Raw genomic sequence first — 14,823 nt, forward strand, 5'->3', positions numbered from 1 at the left:
GGAGGTTGCAAGGTTGCAGTGAGCTGAGATTGTGCCACTGCACTCCAGCCTGGGTGACAGAGCTAGACTCTGTCTCAAAAAAAAAAAAAAAAAAAAAGAATGTGTTCTCTCTGTACTCGTAATAAATACATTTTCTCATAAATTTCAATGCCCCATTCTCTACACCTTATCAAATAGCTCCTGTCCTTCCTGTCCACACCCTGCCCCCTATGTACTCTGGAAGATGGGGGTTGTTACATTGAGGAAGATTCTGTGTCCCAAAATCAGTGCCTCTCAAGCTGTAATGTGCATTAGAATCACCTGAGGTTCTTGTTAAAATGCAGATTATGATGTAGTAGGTCTTGAGTGGGGGCCTGAGAGTCAACATTTTTAACCAGCTCCTAGCTGTTGCCAGTCCATAAACCACACTTTGAGTAGCAAGACCATAAATGACCCTGGGCCTACAGCAGTAGTTCTCAAACTTTTCTGCACATAATGTTCACTTTGGGATCTTTTAACAATGCCACAGCCCAGGCCATACCTCAAATCAACTAAATTATAGTCTCTGGGGATGGGACACAGGTATATGTAGAAGCTCTCCAAGGGGTTCCAATATTTAGACAAGTTTGAGTACCACTGGCCTGCTGGAAAATGCTCAAAAAATATACATTGATTCAGGGCATGTTTGCCTTCTAGTCATGAGGAACTAAGTTGAAGAAGTATATAATTTAGCTCTCTACCTGCTTTTTAAAATGTTTGAATTTTCATCTCTGTTTATAAAAATGCTTTGCAGAAAGCATAAAAAATGATAAATTCATGTGCCTGGGATTGACTAAATCATTGACTCTTAGAATGCTGGAGCTGTAAGGGCCCCCCAAAAAATCTACTCTGACCCTCTCATTTTGCAAAGAAGGAAACTGAAGCTCAGAGGGGTGAAGTGACTTGTTATAGATCACACAGGAAACCTGTGGCACACCAGAGACAGAATGCTTGATTACCCATCCTATATTCTGTCAACCCCATTATTAGGGATTGATAAATCCTAGTATCAATCAATGATAAAAAAAATATTTTATTTAGCTCATGTTTTAAAAACTACAATTTAAATAATTAACTTGTCTTTTTTTATCAGTCAATATTTTCTATTGGCATAGAAAAAACAATGGGCTGGAAGCGACTTGGGTTATAGGCCTTGGTTTTATGATCGATTAGTTGAATGAATCTGGGCAAGTCATTTGACTTTATGTACTTCAGTTTTCTTATCTTTAAAAGATAAATAACAATATAATTATAGGATTCTAGTGTTAGAAGGGAGCTTACAGATAATTTTTCTAAACTTTCAATTGTACAGATAAGGCTAATGAGGCTCAGAGTGGATATGGCACATCTCCAAGGTCACTCAACACCTTAGGCTTGGATCAGAACCTGGTCTCCTTCCACTCTAACTCACCTGCCTCTTGTCCTGTCTTAAAAGGGAAATGGATGTGATTGTACTTTGATGGGTTTAATAGTGATATAAATGAAAGCTGCTACTGTTCTTCCTAATCAACATGATAGCCTAAATTCTCTACTATTTAGAAAAGCAGGTAAGTTCAACACTCAGGGATACATGAGAGGTGTGGTAGACACAAGCATATTTCTGGGTAGTAAATTTCTTCCAAGCAACTGTCTTTTCAGTCTTTCAAGAGAGGAGAGAATGAAATTCATTATTATTAGAAATATTATCATTATAATTATATGAAAGGTTATATTTCTGATGCCCAAAGAAAGCTTAGAAAGACTATGTGGGAATCTCAGTCAACCAAAGGCAGGGCCTCCAACCAACGCACCTTTTGCTTTTTTACCTGGACACACCTTGCAGCACTTTCCATCTATTTTTTGAGGATACTTGCAGGGGTATCGATTAGGGCAGTGGATTTTCTTACACTCTTGCTTGGTGACATTACAAGTACATAGCACACACTCCACAATGCCAAATGCCCGGAGGTTTGGGTGCCAGGACTCTCCATGAGAATAGGTCTTTCCATTGGAAACACACACTGAAAGAGAATGTAGTATTAGCAATTAAAAGCTAAAGAGCTAAAATGGAACCCTATATTCAGAACCCAAGCCCTGAACTACTTAACACATCAACCATCTTTTGTTCTTGTCATAGCCATGGGGCTATGTTTACCGAGTAGTATCTGTGACCAAAAAACAGCTTGGGCCATATTCTACTCACAGCAGTTTCTCCAAATTCTTCAGCAGCAGCTTCTGGATGCTTATAAATGGCCTCACACATAGTAGGCAGTCTATATATATATGTATTTTGAGACAGGATCTTGCTCTGTCACCCAGGCTGCAGTAGTGTGATCGTGGCTCACTGTAGCCTTGTCTTCCCGGGCTGAGGCAATCCTTCCACCTCAGTCACCCGAGTGGACTACCATGCACCACCATGCTGTGCTACTTTTTTTTTTTTTTTTTTAATTTTTGTAGAGACGGGGTCTCCCTGTGTTGCCCAGGCTGGTCTCAAACTCTGAGACTCAAGAGATCCACCTGCCTCAGACTCCTAAAGTGCTGAGATTTCAGGCATGAGGCACCGCACGCAGCCTATATATATATATATATATTTCTTTTTTGAGATGGAGCCTTGCTCTGTCATCCAGACTGGAGTGCAGTGGTGCGATCTCGGCTTACTGCAAGCTCCACCTCCCGGGTTCACGCCATTCTCCTGCCTCAGCCTCCCAAGTACCTGGGACTATAGGTGCCCTCCACCACGCCAGGCTAAATTTTTTTTGTATTTTTAGTAGAGACGGGGTTTCACCGTGTTAGCCAGGATGGTCTCGATCTGCTGACCTCGTGATCCGCCTGCCTCCCAAAGTGCTCGGATTACAGGCGTGAGCCACCGAGCCCAGCTATATATATATGAGAGAATAAATGAATGCATGAAAGCAGAGTTCTATCTCTAGTAGAATGTAATGTTAGTGTTTTCAATTCTATAGAAAATTTGTATGCCTCAAGTGGATGTGCTTCCAGGCATGAAAATTTCCTTGGGAGATTTGCTTTCCATGGAGGCTAGATGCAAAAATTACTGCTCTTCCCAAAGGGACAGTTTCTTCCAGATCCTGAAGCAAATCCATTCAGAATGTCAAATGCTATGAGTCTGTCTGATCCACCAACATATATAAGTATGAAGCTTAATGGTGTTGGGCACTCTTTGGTGTGGGAAGGAAGGTGGTAAGTCAAGATTGAGAAAGGACCAACCGGCCTCCTGGGTAACTTGTGAAAGGATAGCCTTTTATGCCTCTAATCTTCAGGCAGTTTCCTCAGTCTCCCACCTCATAGTGGCTATAGATATTTGGCTACAGCTGATCACTGCTTGCTTCACAGATATCCTTTGGCAGTCTGACATTTGTTAAGTGGGAAGTTAAGTCATTGGCCCCATGTCTTCTGAAGGGCCTTAAAAGAGCAAGCATCTGGCTGGGTGTGGTGGCTCCTGCCTGTAATCCCAACACTTTGGGAGGCCGAGGCAGGAGGATCCCTTGAGCCCAAGAGTTCAAGACCAGCTGGCAAACAAAGAGAGACCCCAGTCTCTACAAAAATAATAATACGAAAATCGCCAGGTGTGGGAGTGCATGCCTGTAGTCCCAGCTACTTGGGAGGCTGAGGTGGAAGGATCACTTGGGCCCGGGAAGTCGAGACTGCAGTGAGCCATGATGGCGCCATTGCACTCCAGCCTGGGTGACATAGTGAGACCCTGTCCCCTCCCCCGACACACCCAAAAAAAGGAGCAAGCATCTGGGATGCAGGCTGAGGGGCCTAAAAAGGGAAGGGGCCACAGGAGCATCTTTCTATGCAAATCAACACCAAATATATCTGGCTCCTACTATAAGGCATGGAGCTAGGCTCCAAGATAAGAACTGCACAGGGCTGCAGATGGGGAAGTCTGAGGATGAGTTATCTCCTTTTTTGAGAGTGCTGAGACATTGTGGAGATTTCAAGTCATGACTAGGACTGAGTGTGTTTCTGATTATTCCCATCACCTCATCACACCCAGGGAAACTTGTGGGCATCCCAATCAACAACATCTCTAGGGTGGGTTGTATCACTTTAGGCTGGGCTGTTGGGGAGAAATAGTCCCACTTGAGGCATTTCTAGGAATTGGCTGATTTGGCTGCAAGACAATGGCCTCAGAAGGATGAATCACTGGGCTCTTTCTCATCAAGTCCACTGAGTCGCATTAAGATATAAGAATAATGTTGGCTGCCTTTTCCTGTCCTTTGCAAGAGCTGCTAGAATACTGGACACTCTAAGTGGTCAACCCATGTAAAGATTTCCAATAACCTAAACTGGAGTGGCTCACAATATTACAATGAGACAAAATGGAGAGCTGACACCTCAACTGTGAGGTCAGGGCTGTGGACAGGATCACACAAGACAGGCCAGATGTGCTGTTCTCTTTCCTGCCCCTACCTCTTTTTTTCTCCCCAAACAGTGATGTTCCCTTCTAGACAGTGTGATCAAGTGGATATATAGTATGCTTCAAGAAAATTTAGGCTGGATTCAAGTTCAAAATGGTGGCATCCTATCATTTTTCTTATTTGATGCTAACAAGGAGCCAAGTAGATATATCAGAGGACCACATTATTAGCAAGAGATCTAAGGAAAAGAACGACCCATGCTGAGCAGGGCAGGCAGGACTCCCAGTGTTATATGGCTAGGTTCCCTCTCCCCTGAACATTTGGACTAAAGGAATGGTCTAGACTGGGTGAGAGCTCAAACTCTGCAGTGGAATGGGGTGAGGTTAATTCTCGACAAGGAAACACAACCCTCTCCTTACCCAAAAAATTCTCAGGATGATTTTGAATCATCCAGCTTGGGAGTTGGGGGTGGGGACAAGTGATTCCTCAGTGAACTATATTAGAAAGGTCAGAATAGAACTGTTGCATCCAAATCAGTGGGGGCAAATGAATAAATGTAAACTAACTGGGGTTTTTGTAGGCCATGGAGAAAATCAAGGGATGAGCCTCTGCTCTGAAATTAAAGAGACCTTGTGGAAATTGTGGGATTTAGGATTTTCAAAATCCATTTCCCTACACCTTTAAAAAGCTTTGAAATACTTTCACAACAAATGGAATCTATTGGAGGCAATTTAGAATTGAAAATCAAACTATCTTAACCTAACTCTCCCTCCTTATTTCATAAACTTTTATCAGAAATCCTTGGAACTTAAAAATAATAAAATTCAAATCAAACACAGATCAATAGTAAGTATTTCCAATTCTTCTAATACATCACCATTTTCCATTAACAGTTTTATTTTGAATTTTTTTAAGCCTGCAAATTTCAAAAGCAATTTAATTTTTTTATCTGTAATCTGAAATTTACATCTAACTAGTAACAGATGTGATCAACTAGCTTTGGCTTGACTAGCTTTGTTGAGATTTATGGTAGGAGTTCTTTGTAACGGATTGTTTTTCACCCATGTTATTCAATCATTTGGTTTAATAATTTATTGCTTTTAACCCATTCAGAGAACTGCTTTTGATTTGTTTTCCCTTTAAAGGAAACAAAACATGTTTGTGGTTTCATAAAAGGAACCAGCTGAGCCCTTGCTCCAACGAGCTAGTTGACAGGAGGCCTAAAAAAGTAAGAAGCAGTCAATTGTTTGATTGAGTTTCTCCTCCCCTGACTCCTGCTACTGGTATGTGCGTGTTTGGCGGGGCGGGGCGGGGGCGCAGGGAGCAGGTGGAGGCCAGAAAATGCTGTGCAAGAAGAAATTGGAAGCTATGGAAGTCTGTGGGTGCCTGTTGTAGCCAGTTGATCAACTAAGTGAACAGCATGCCAGTCTTAACCTGATCAGTCTTCCTGGTGCTCAGCCAGGTGGTTTTGGGATTTCTCACTGGATTACTCTTTTACCTTTTTAAAATTTTTAATTTAGAGACAGGGTCTCACTTTGTCACCCAGGATGGAGTGTAATGGCACAATCATAGCTCACTGTAACCTTGAACTCCTGGACTCAAGTGATCCTCCTGTCTTAGCCTCCCAAGTAGCTAGGACTGCAAGCACTCACTACCATACTTGGCTAATTTTTTTTTTCATTAAATTTTTTTTTGTAGAGTCTTGTTATGTTGTCCAGCCTAGTTTGAACCCCTGGCTTCGAGTGATCCTCCTGCCTCAACCTCCCAAAGTGCTGGGAGGCATGAACCACTGCACCTGGATTACTCATTTCTAAGGACAGTCTCATATGCTACATATTCAATCAGAATCTGAGTGTGGGGCCAGGAATATGTATCTTTAACGAGAAGCCCAGGATAATCTGGGGTGCATTGAGGTGTGAGAATTGCTATTTCTAAGGTATAGATAAGAGCTTCAGTGATGTTGGGCACTGAGTACCTTTGAATGTTGGGTCCCCTACTAAAACACAGACAATCACTCTTTCTGTTAAAGACCCAAGGAATTTTCCCAAATGACCTACAATCCCCAGGGACAATTGAGAAAATACAAGAGGCTGTTTCACAAGCACAAAAGGGGCCAGACTATGCTCTTTTGGCTGCATTTAAGGAAGTCCAAAGAGTCTCCTGGAGTCACCTGACTATACCCACTTTATGGACTTGATGCTAAATGAGCCACAAGTGAATATGGGCTATTCCTGGGAGAAAGAGTCCTTTCCCAGCTCCAGCCCTGCAAAGACCAGGGCTGCTGAGGCCCTGTTGTGGAAGTATACAAAAGAAGGATGCCCCTTACCTTGTCCATGCTTGTGTTTGTTATTGATGACAATTTGCACAATGGTTCCTGATGCTTGCTGGGAATCCATAAGAGCTCCGCGGTGACTTCTGGCCCCAGGAAAGCGGGACAGACCTCCAGCCTGTCGGCTTGGTGGAGGATCATAGTGAGAGCGGTGGTAAGAATGTCTCTGTAAAATGACAAGAACAATTTTCATCCAAAAGCCACCAATGAGATCACAGAGATTAAGTTATACACATTAGAAGTCATTCAATAATTTTGATTTATAGTGGTGAGCTCTTATTTCAGCTGCATGCTCACCTACACCAATAGAAACAGGGATGTGGTCATGTAAAAGCATCATTGGCAACATGCTGAGGTTTATCTCTCTTCTTCTAAAAGATAGGACTAGATTCACATGCAAACTTCTTAGGGAGAAAAGAGCCAAAAAGGTTAAAGTGTCCTTCCTGCTGCCAAGACTCTCACATTTCAGTTTAAGAGTTAAGACATTAGTCTGCACGCAAGGCAGAATGTAAATAGAGGCCGCAGAAGAAGTAAGAAGTCCTGCGCAAATCAGGAGGAGAAAGAGAGAGCTTCTAGTTGGGGAGGGTTTGTGATCTGGGCCATGAAGGATGGGTAGACTTTTTTACAGCCAGAGTATAAGGGGAGTAGTCCAGGCAGAGGTTTCCAAGTTGAGAAGGTGAAGTGGAGAACATCGAGTCCATAAAAGGGAACAGTTGCAGGATAACATTCCAAAAGTGGGTTGAAGCCAGATCATGGAGGACTTTAAATTACAGGCTAAGGGGTGAAGACTTTATTTGGTAAGCAATAGAGGTGAGGGCATAGAAGGCTTTGAGGGATTTTTTTTTTTTTTTTTTTTAAGTTAGAGAAGTAATGTAATTGGAACTGTTTCAGAGCATTGAATCCTGATCATGCATTGGGTGAACTGGATAGGAGGAAAAGATGAGATTCGAGTATAGTCTTGATAAGATGTACTGAGACTGTAAACACAGGTAATGGCATAAGATAATACAGCACAGTACAAATACCCTAGGTATTTTATAGATAGAAGAATTGATAGTACACGACAGTATTGGCATGTAAGCTCTACAAATCAAGGACTTTTTGTTCACTGCTACATCTCCAGTGTCTAGAATTTAGTGCCTGGCATCTAGAAGGTGCTCATCAAATATTTGTTGAGTGAACAAAACTGGCACCTAAGAAAAGCTTAGAGTCTTGTCATACAAGCAATCTTTCAGCAAGGGTTCAACACACATGATGACCAGACTATTGTGCTACCCACCCCTCTCCCAGAAGCTAAAGTAGGCTGGGGGTAGAAGAAGATGAAATGAATGAAGAATGGAACCTTAAGGCTTAAAGCCAAGTAAGATTAATTGTATTTTGTACGCAATTGTTAGGGGTGAAGGAGGGGGAACCCATTAAAAAAATCTTTCACAGGCAATTGAAAAGGAAGATCTTTATATTCAGTGACAGAAATAGTGAGGAAACTTGGGAAGATAGTTATGGGGTCCCCTGACCATATCATCCCATAAAACACTGATTAAAGTTATGGGCCAGACACACATGTTGCAAATTTTGCTTTGGGAACTATTATTGCTCTCCTGGCAGGAAGGGGCCACTGGTAGGGTAAAGGGAGAGTAAACAGGAGCTGAAGTAAGAGGACTGTTTTTAGCCTTTTGAAAGACAACATTATTCTCTCTATCTAAGAGGAGCCTACGCTGGTGCATTGCTATCAAAATTCACACAAATAAGAATCTGCATCAATTTGTTTTCATGCACATGGATAGGATTCTCAGTGCAAATATTCCTCATTCCCACAATGGCTCGTACTTCTCTGCCATCATTGCTCACATTCCACAAAGGCCATTACAGGTTGCTCTGTCCTTTTTGAAGTTTGGCAAAGTTTTGCCAAAGGAACACAGAGAGGACAGTTTGGCTGGTTGGTGTCCCACTGATCCTAAAAAGAAGCAGTTAGACTGGGATAGAATTGGAGAGGGAAGGTTGTTGACCTAGGATAAGCTGCAAGTACAAGAAGTTCTCTGACTCATGATGGTGAACACAAAATAAAAAGCTATTCTTTAGCACCAGCGTCTCAGACCTGGGACATATCATAATGGTAGGACAATGATCATGACGAAAAAAAAAATCCTCGGCCGGGCGCGGTGGCTCAAGCCTGTAATCCCAGCACTTTGGGAGGCCGAGATGGGCGGATCACGAGGTCAGGAGATCGAGACCATCCTGGCTAACACGTTGAAACCCCGTCTCTACTCAAAAAAATACAAAAAACTAGCCGGACGATGTGGCGGGCACCTGTAGTCCCAGCTACGCGGGAGGCTGAGGCAGGAGAATGGCGTAAACCCGGGAGGCGGAGCTTGCAGTGAGCTGAGATCCGGCCACTGCACTCCAGTCTGGGCGACAGAGCCAGACTCCGTCTCAAAAAAAAAAAAAAAAAAAATCCTCAAGAATTTTGATCACAGACCCTATTGTAGACCAGTCAGTCCCCTAGAACCTAATCTTGTTGAAGTCTTTTGTTTTACAAAGTGAAGCCAGGGAGGAGAGGCAGTTTATTCAAGATGACTACGAAGATTGAGTTTTTGGAGATGGTAGAAGTGGGGGGGAAGATGAACAGAAGGAGGAAGAGAAGGAGAAGAAGGAGAAAGTGGAAGAGAGAATGTCCAGTCAAACTCAGTGGTCTATAACCATCTGACTAAAAGCTGCTCCAAAGACAAGTTCTTTCAGATACGGAAGTTCATTCAGCTACAATGTTCACCACCACATATACCACATACTCCACTTTGGCTATACACTAAAATTACCTGGTGAGCTGTAAAAAATACTCATACCTGGGTCCCACTCCGAGGGATCCTTATATAAGTGGTTTGGGGGAAGGCCTGGGCATTAGGATTTTTATATACTCCCCAAGAGTCTCTGGTTTGAAGCCAAGGTTGGGAATCACTGACATAAAGGATCTTCTGTTTGGGGGCTGGAGTGGGTGGTGGCGGTGTGCGACTTTGATTTAAGGGTAATGGTTCTTTTAAGAGTTCCTCCCGTAAACAAATGAAAGAGACTTATGAGGGGCCATTCTGACCTTGTAACTCAGAGCAAAGGAGAAAAAGGTTATTAATGCCCTGAAGTAAGCGAAATTGGAGCTTATCTTAAAAATTAGCTGCAAATAGGCTGCTTGAGAGAGCAGGTCAAAACCAGTTAGAAATGACCATATAGCTATGATCTTTTATTTTGCTCAGTATTTTGGTATTTTTTGATTTACTTACTTGAAAGACTGAAAAATATTTCAGGCTTCAGAGGTGGCTCTAAAACAATTCTTTTCTGGTGTTGAAAAATCCCCACTATTGTAGAGGCTCTCCAGGAATTTCATGTTCTAAAGTCTACAATGTAAGAGTTTTATTGGTGCAGACAAGAAAACATCAGGGTCCAGAAAGGGCCCTCATGTTCGTGATATTGTACTATAGATTTTCAAGATGTTACCATTTGGGGAAGCTGGGCAAAGGGAATATGGGATCTCTCTGTATTATCTCCTACAACTGCAAGTGAATCTATAGTTATCTCAAAATAAAAAAGTTTAATTTAAAAAGCGGCTTCAGAATATATTCTAATCCATACAGCCATTAAAACATTGTATCTTAATCACTACAAACCTAGGACTATCCCTGGCTGGAAGACACTTAGGCCAATTTCCGTCCCAAACCATTGTTCTGACAATGTGAATGAGACATGGATTTTTATCTGTTTCATGTTGTTTCTATCCCAAACCCTTTCACTTTTTTAAATGGTACATTTCAATGTAATCTACTGGGGGCAAAAATCAGGGCTTGGCTGTTGTCCAAAACAAAATTATCCATGCTTTCATGTTTTGGCTTTCTAGTCTGTGCCTACTTCTTCCTCCCCACGTACCACACCACTCCACACACACACACACACACACACACACACGCAAGCGTGTGCACGCGTGCGCAGACATACTCCCCATCAATGGCAGGAGGACCAATTCATGAGAAATTACAACTTAGAAATCAAACAAAAACTGTTTCAGGTTTTTACAAAGGGGTCATATTTAAACCACTGGTTCCCCTTCCTGTGTACTTCATAAAACTTGCTAAGCTGATGGTTTTCAGACCACTTGGCAAAAGAAACCAGTCAGCTGTATTTCTGTTGAACAGAGGTTTTGCTGGTTTGGGGTAAATAGGAACAGTTTACGAAAAGGACAGTCTACTGGATAGGAAATGTGTTGTTAGGGCTGCCTTTTCTTCTTCCCCTGAGGAAGTTGGGCCTGCAAAGGATATTCAGAAGGGATTCTCCTATTTTCTCATTTTAGGCTGGTCAAGAGCAAACAACAAATTTGGAGTTTATTTCTGATTTGAGACAAATTCCTGTGCATTAAAATTAATGAGGAGCCCCCTCCCCACTATACCATCACACACATTTTACGCCACCTCCCACACCCATTCATTCAACACTTATTTATTGGGTGACTACTACGCGCCAGGTATATATTTTTCCATTACTACAGATGCTATTTATTATTCAAATCATATCCCACAATATCTATCCCTTTCAGAACAAAGGAAAATATTTATTTATAATAAAGTGAAACCATATGGCCATTTTGGTCTACCAGGCCCAAATGTTTGTTTCTAAAGATAGGTCTTGAACTTTGAAAATCAACAACTATTTCAAGGGCCCACATTCTGTACCTGACCTTTTTTGCTACAGGAAGTACTATCACTAGGCCTGCCAATGAAGCTGAAAGATAAGCGTTGGAGTTGAGGACAGTGTAAAATGAAGTCAAGAAGAAAGGCTAATTCATGGCATTACCAGCAAGACTGCTAAGGTGGCCACAGTGCTTAGTGTGGGGGCCTCTCAGGGAATAAGCCACATAGCTTAAGGTGACTGAACCCTAAATTTGTTTTAGAATGACATCTGGTTGACAGTCACTAATTCAGCCACGCTCAACTTCCTACCACAATAAAAAATCGGGGCTGAGAAGAAGAGGAACACACAACACAGAAAACTGAGACTGACATCATCTCCTGTCAGGCTCTGGAAGGAATCTCACTTACTATAAAGCAGATAGAGTTGCATGGAGAACATCTTTCCTCAGGGTTTATATTAACCAGCAAACAGGGAAGCCCACCCTCTCTTGCAGGATGCTGATTTTTTGAGAGTTCCAGAGTACTGTTCTCCAAACCCCTTCTCCCCAATTCTTCTGCAACTATTCAGAAACAGCAGTGTCCAGAAAATAATACTGATAGACAGTAAGACAAATAGAAATGGTTCCATCTCACTGCTTAATCTTTGGGTTGGGTGTTGGCAAGCTGGGAGCATGCAAGTCAGAAGTGGCCCATGTGATGACCGGGAAGCCCAGCCTCAGCAGCACTGTGATGTTCGTATGAGTCATTCTACTGCATCCCCTATCAACACCTTCTTCATATGCTCAATATCCTCAGGCTTGCCCTGTAATTCCCTGGACTCCTGCCTTATATACAATATTTGCTGTGATGTTCTAAGGTTTTAGAAAATCGATTATATTTTATTACAAAAATAATTGATGCTTATGGGAAAATATCAGATTATACAGAAAATATAAAGAGTCAAAATCTACCTTTCCACCTGCCTGCTTCTACTCTTTTAAGATTAGCACACCTGACATGTTGGTATGTGACCTTCCAGATTGGTTTATATACATTTATATACATGCACATACAATTTTTACATAAAGAAGTGGTAGTGTAAAATTTGATTCTGCACCTTGTTTTGTTACTTAATATATCTTGGAGCTCGATTCACTTTACTACATTTAGACGTACCATATTCTTTTTAACAATTGTACAGTGTCCCATTAATTGGATGTACACACCAAGTCCATAGTAGACATTTAGGTTGTCTCCATTTGTTTTGCTTTTATGAAAACAACAATGCAATGAATGTCCTTGCATACTTTTTTTGTACAAGGATGTGATGAATACCTATTTATGTGCAATGGTCACCACTGTGCATTTTGTATGATACATTCTTTGAATTGGAACATCTCCTTTTCGGATTTTAAGAAATTTGAAGTGTAACTCTTCTTAGACATATATATATATATATATATATATATTTTTTTTTTTTTTTTTTTTTTTTTTTTGAGACGGAGTCTTGCTCTGTCACCCAGGCTGGAGTGCAGTGGCCGGATCTCAGCTCACTGCAAGCTCCTCCTCTCGGGTTCACGCCATTCTCCTGCCTCAGCCTCCCAAGTAGCTGGGACTACAGGCACCCGCCACTTCGCCCGGCTAGTTTTTTGTATTTTTTAGTAGAGACGGGGTTTCACCGTATTAGCCAGGATGGTCTCGATCTCCTGACCTCATGATCCGCCCATCTCGGCCTCCCAAAGTGCTGGGATTACAGGCTTGAGCCACCGCGCCCGGCCTAGACATATATTTTTAGAGAGGAATTCTAGTTTATAAATTACTTCAAAATACAAAAGAACAAAAGATGCTATTACTTACATAGAAAGATGCCTACTTGTGAGGCTTATTCTGAGATTAGTGCAGAGAACAGAAGGGAGACATTGCCAGGCTGAAGGGAGGAGAATCCAGACTGCTACCTTTCCTCTCTTCCAACTGCATGACTGAGCGCCTAAGGCTTGGGAGAGAGTTTATGTGGACACATCTGAAGTACCTACCAAATCCAACCAAAAAGATGGTTGTATCTTACAACCCCACAGAAGGTCCTCACTGTTGAGGACAGGAGGAGTGACCTGGCTTCCTTAGAGAACATACATAGACTTGGCAAGTCATCCTAAAAGAATACCAACTTCTGACCTAGACAAAGGGCTGGGGCTATGGTTTCTTTGTGCACATTTCCTGCCTCCAGTTACCAATTTTACAGTGTACTTAAATGGTTTCCAGTTGGTGATGACATTCAAAACTTTGAGAAAAGGGAAGAAAAATGGTGTTAGAAATCGGGGTCTTTTTTTTTTTTTTGGATTTGCTAGAATAGTAGCCATGGGGAGAGGAAAGCTTGGCCTGATGCTGTGGAGTGTTGAATTATTTGAGCTATTCACACTTACTGCTTCTCTGTTGGCAGGCTGTCGGAAGATATCACCATCAGAATGTTCCCATGACAATTCTCCATCCCCTGTTTATTAAAAAGAAATAAAGAGAAAATCACATTCATAGAAGGGAAAGCTATCACCCTTGTGACCCAGCAACATTTTGATACTATGATCCCAAAGTTCTCGAAGTGTTTTTGCTTTTGTGGCTGTCCTTCAAAAAGCGGTTGTGAAAGATTTCTCTGGGTGTGCCTCATTTTTCAAAACAACTCTGAAGAAAGTTGCCACTTTCTAAATAGATGACCTAGCAACATTATGCAGAATTTGGAAAATGAAAGGAAAATAATCACTTTCCACCTAATTTAGCCATCATTGTCACTTTTGCTCATTTTACTTCATGACAGTTAAGTATTTTGTAGGTCATATTTAACTTTTGTTTAAACTACCATTAAACAATGAGTTTTGAGGATTTGATCTGTCATAATTTCTTATGACACACCTTTCTCTAGGTCTACATGACCCACTCTTTGGACAGAGAACTCCTTATCATTATCTTCCAAAGTAACTGCTTATAAGAAGAATATTCTACTTTCAGCTTCTAGAGCAATGAACACACAAGAGATGTGGATATACCTCAGCTAATTAAAAAACAAGAGGATAATTTCCAGGAATATTGCTCTTGTGTTACTTATGACCAAGCAAGCGAATGGGAAGAGCCTTGTCTTAGAGATGTTTGCATCACTTGAAATGAGTACCATTTAAATTGTACATATGGCTGAAGATAAACCTAATATTCAACAAATATTTTATAAGATAACCAGGAACACCAAAAAGTGTAAGTACTAAGAATTTTCTATTCTGATTACTCTCTCAAGCCTTCATAAGAGTAACAGGCCGGGTGCAGTGGGTCATGCCTTTAATCCCAGCACTTTGGGAGGCTGAAGCAGGCAGATCGCTTGAGCTCAGGAGTTTGAGACCAGCCTGGGCAACACAGGGAGACCCTGTCTCTACAAAAAATACAAAAACTAGCCGGGCATGGTGGTGTGTACCCATAGTCCTAGCTACTT

The 14,823-nt window shown here is 41.7% G+C and overlaps 1 protein-coding gene across 4 annotated transcripts in view; it reads right to left on the minus strand.

Annotated features, from left to right (window-relative positions):
- The window catches only part of CHRDL1 (chordin like 1), a 122,246-nt gene that overhangs the window by 12,954 nt on the left and 94,469 nt on the right, over positions 1–14,823 (minus strand). For all 4 annotated transcript variants that reach the window (XM_025373279.1, XM_025373278.1, XM_025373276.1 and 1 more), the window contains 3 exons: positions 13,775–13,842; positions 6,706–6,874; positions 1,809–2,018 (listed from right to left, as the gene is read on the minus strand). In XM_025373279.1, the coding sequence (XP_025229064.1) occupies positions 1,809–2,018; positions 6,706–6,874; positions 13,775–13,842 (447 nt within the window). The remainder of the gene's footprint in view (positions 1–1,808; positions 2,019–6,705; positions 6,875–13,774; positions 13,843–14,823) is intronic.

The sequence above is a fragment of the Theropithecus gelada genome, chromosome X (assembly GCF_003255815.1).
Source record: "Theropithecus gelada isolate Dixy chromosome X, Tgel_1.0, whole genome shotgun sequence".
NCBI lineage: Eukaryota > Metazoa > Chordata > Mammalia > Primates > Cercopithecidae > Theropithecus > Theropithecus gelada.